Raw genomic sequence first — 2,076 nt, forward strand, 5'->3', positions numbered from 1 at the left:
TCAGTCTGTGTGCATTGAATTTATTTAATACACGAGTTTCACAATTTGAGTTGAATTACTGAAATAAATGAACTTTTCCACAACATTCTAATTTATTGAGATGCACCTGTAGATGAGGTTCATTTTGTTTTCTTTTGGCAAAGAGCGAGTAAATGACCGTAATGTTGAGTTTAGCATGGAAACAGGATCCAAGATGATCGCAACACAATTTATTTAAACAATAAAACATGAATAGGATTGTAAACAATACAGAATCGTCTTCTTCTTTATATTTCCGGCAGTGTAGACACTTCTGGCGTATTTCAATACAAAATCATCACCACACTTACTTTCCATAGTTCAAAACACACAGGATCCAAAAATAACACTGCTGCTCTAAAGTGTGTGCAGTGTCCCTTTAAGAGTGTCTGTTTGCTCCACCCCTTGAGTTTATTGGGCTCTTCTGCTCCGCCCAGGCAGCGTTTGAAAATAGTTACAAGTCAAGGGAGGAGACAGACAGTTGATAACTTAGTTAAATAAACCCTTTTATTGCTATCTATCCCTCGTTTACTTTAGCTAGATTAACGGTTTAAGCTTCAGTGATGTCTGAGGAGCTTGTGTGTTCAAAGCCGGAGGAGGTGAGATACGCCGAGACAGAAAACAGCGTAGAAATCGTTATCACGCTGACCAGTGAAGATCCACCAAATAATCAAGATCATAACGTCAACCAACTGACAGAAAGAGAGGCAGAGACGGTCTGTAATGAGATCAGACCAAACCACAGTCTGGTTTCAAAAGGTTTGTGATGTTTACACGGTATATGAATGTAACGTTAACTGTGATTTCTGTGTGACCTCTTCCATATATAAAGTTACTTTGTCATTTACTCCCATTAAATAAAAATATGAGTCCAGTCTCTGGATTTGAGTCTGCTGTTTGTTTGTTTATTCATTTATTTAATATAAAATGATCCAAAATACTTTTGTTTGGATATTGGATGCAAGTCTGTATGCCGCTTTATTAAACTTCCATTGCTGATGTAACGTATATTGTTTTTAGAGTTATTTCAGACAGAAGATGATGATGATGACAGCGGCACCCATTATCTGAATAGTGATGAGAGACCATGTACTCATCTACAGCGAGCAGAGAGGCCAGGAAATGGAAAACTGCCGGACACCTTCCAGACAGACCATCTTCTGTACTATGAGAGATTCAAAGCATATCAAGATTACATGCTTGGTAACATCCAAACACTTCTGACAGACACCCACAACAGTAAATGAGTTAATAAGTGTGTTTATAAACCTGAGTTGTTTGACAGGTGACTGTAAAACATCTGAAGTAGAAGCCTTCACGGCTGAGTACCTGGAGAAGATAGCGGAGCCATGTGATTGGCAAGCCATATGGCACACTGATGTGTTTGATGTGCTGGTTGAAGTAAGTTCATTATAGCATGCATTTTGGGTATTTACAGTTAAAACATGAAAAGATAATGCTTATGATTGAAGCATCTGCACAAGGGAGTGTTTAGAAAGCTGAGGGTTGTTGTTGTAGGTTGTTGATGTCGATTGTAAGGAGCTGAAGGCAAAGGTGGAGCTGGTGCTGCCGATGGAGTGTGAGACCAGAGGCTGTGATCTTACTGAAGAGTCCATGAAGGCCCTGCTGGAGGCTACACTTCATAAAGTGCCTATTCTTGAGCTCTCGGTTGTCTATGATGAATCTGGGGACTTTGATCAGACTGCTTTGGCCCTAGAACACCTCAGGTTGGTTAACTCTTTAAAGGTATATTTGTTTCCCTATTTTTGAGCAGCCATGCTATTCCGTTTATGTTGGTAGCCCAACAAACATGAAATAACAATGAACAATAGTAGAATTTATAGGAATGATTTATGGTAGTAAGTAGGGATGTCAATTTTCGATCATTTCCATGATCGATCGTCGTTTAAATTAACGATTAAAACTGACCAGTGTAACCTTTTATATGTTTGGATGACTGTATTTTATTTTGATAATGAGCAGACTGCGATGTAAGTTTGAATTGCTAGAATATGTGGGGTGTGTGCGCGTGAGGTGCCGGCGCGATCGAACAGCTGA

The 2,076-nt window shown here is 39.3% G+C and overlaps 2 protein-coding genes across 2 annotated transcripts in view; one reads left to right on the plus strand and one right to left on the minus strand.

Annotated features, from left to right (window-relative positions):
* LOC107696626 (ribonuclease P protein subunit p29-like) overlaps nt 1–350 on the minus strand; it is a 3,942-nt gene extending 3,592 nt beyond the window's left edge. The window contains exon 1 of the mRNA XM_016497061.1: nt 330–350. The gene's annotated coding sequence lies outside the window, so the exon portion shown is untranslated. The remainder of the gene's footprint in view (nt 1–329) is intronic.
* Nucleotides 351–445: 95 nt separating this feature from the next.
* The window catches only part of LOC107696664 (SHC SH2 domain-binding protein 1-like), a 25,923-nt gene continuing 24,292 nt past the window's right edge, over nt 446–2,076 (plus strand). The window contains exons 1-4 of the mRNA XM_016497126.1: nt 446–777; nt 1,039–1,221; nt 1,304–1,419; nt 1,537–1,745. Coding sequence (XP_016352612.1) covers nt 582–777; nt 1,039–1,221; nt 1,304–1,419; nt 1,537–1,745 — 704 coding nt within the window. The 5' untranslated portion in view covers nt 446–581. The remainder of the gene's footprint in view (nt 778–1,038; nt 1,222–1,303; nt 1,420–1,536; nt 1,746–2,076) is intronic.

This window comes from Sinocyclocheilus anshuiensis, unplaced genomic scaffold (genome assembly GCF_001515605.1).
Source record: "Sinocyclocheilus anshuiensis isolate Anshui unplaced genomic scaffold, SAMN03320099.WGS_v1.1 scaffold502, whole genome shotgun sequence".
In the NCBI taxonomy this organism is placed as follows: Eukaryota; Metazoa; Chordata; class Actinopteri; order Cypriniformes; family Cyprinidae; genus Sinocyclocheilus; species Sinocyclocheilus anshuiensis.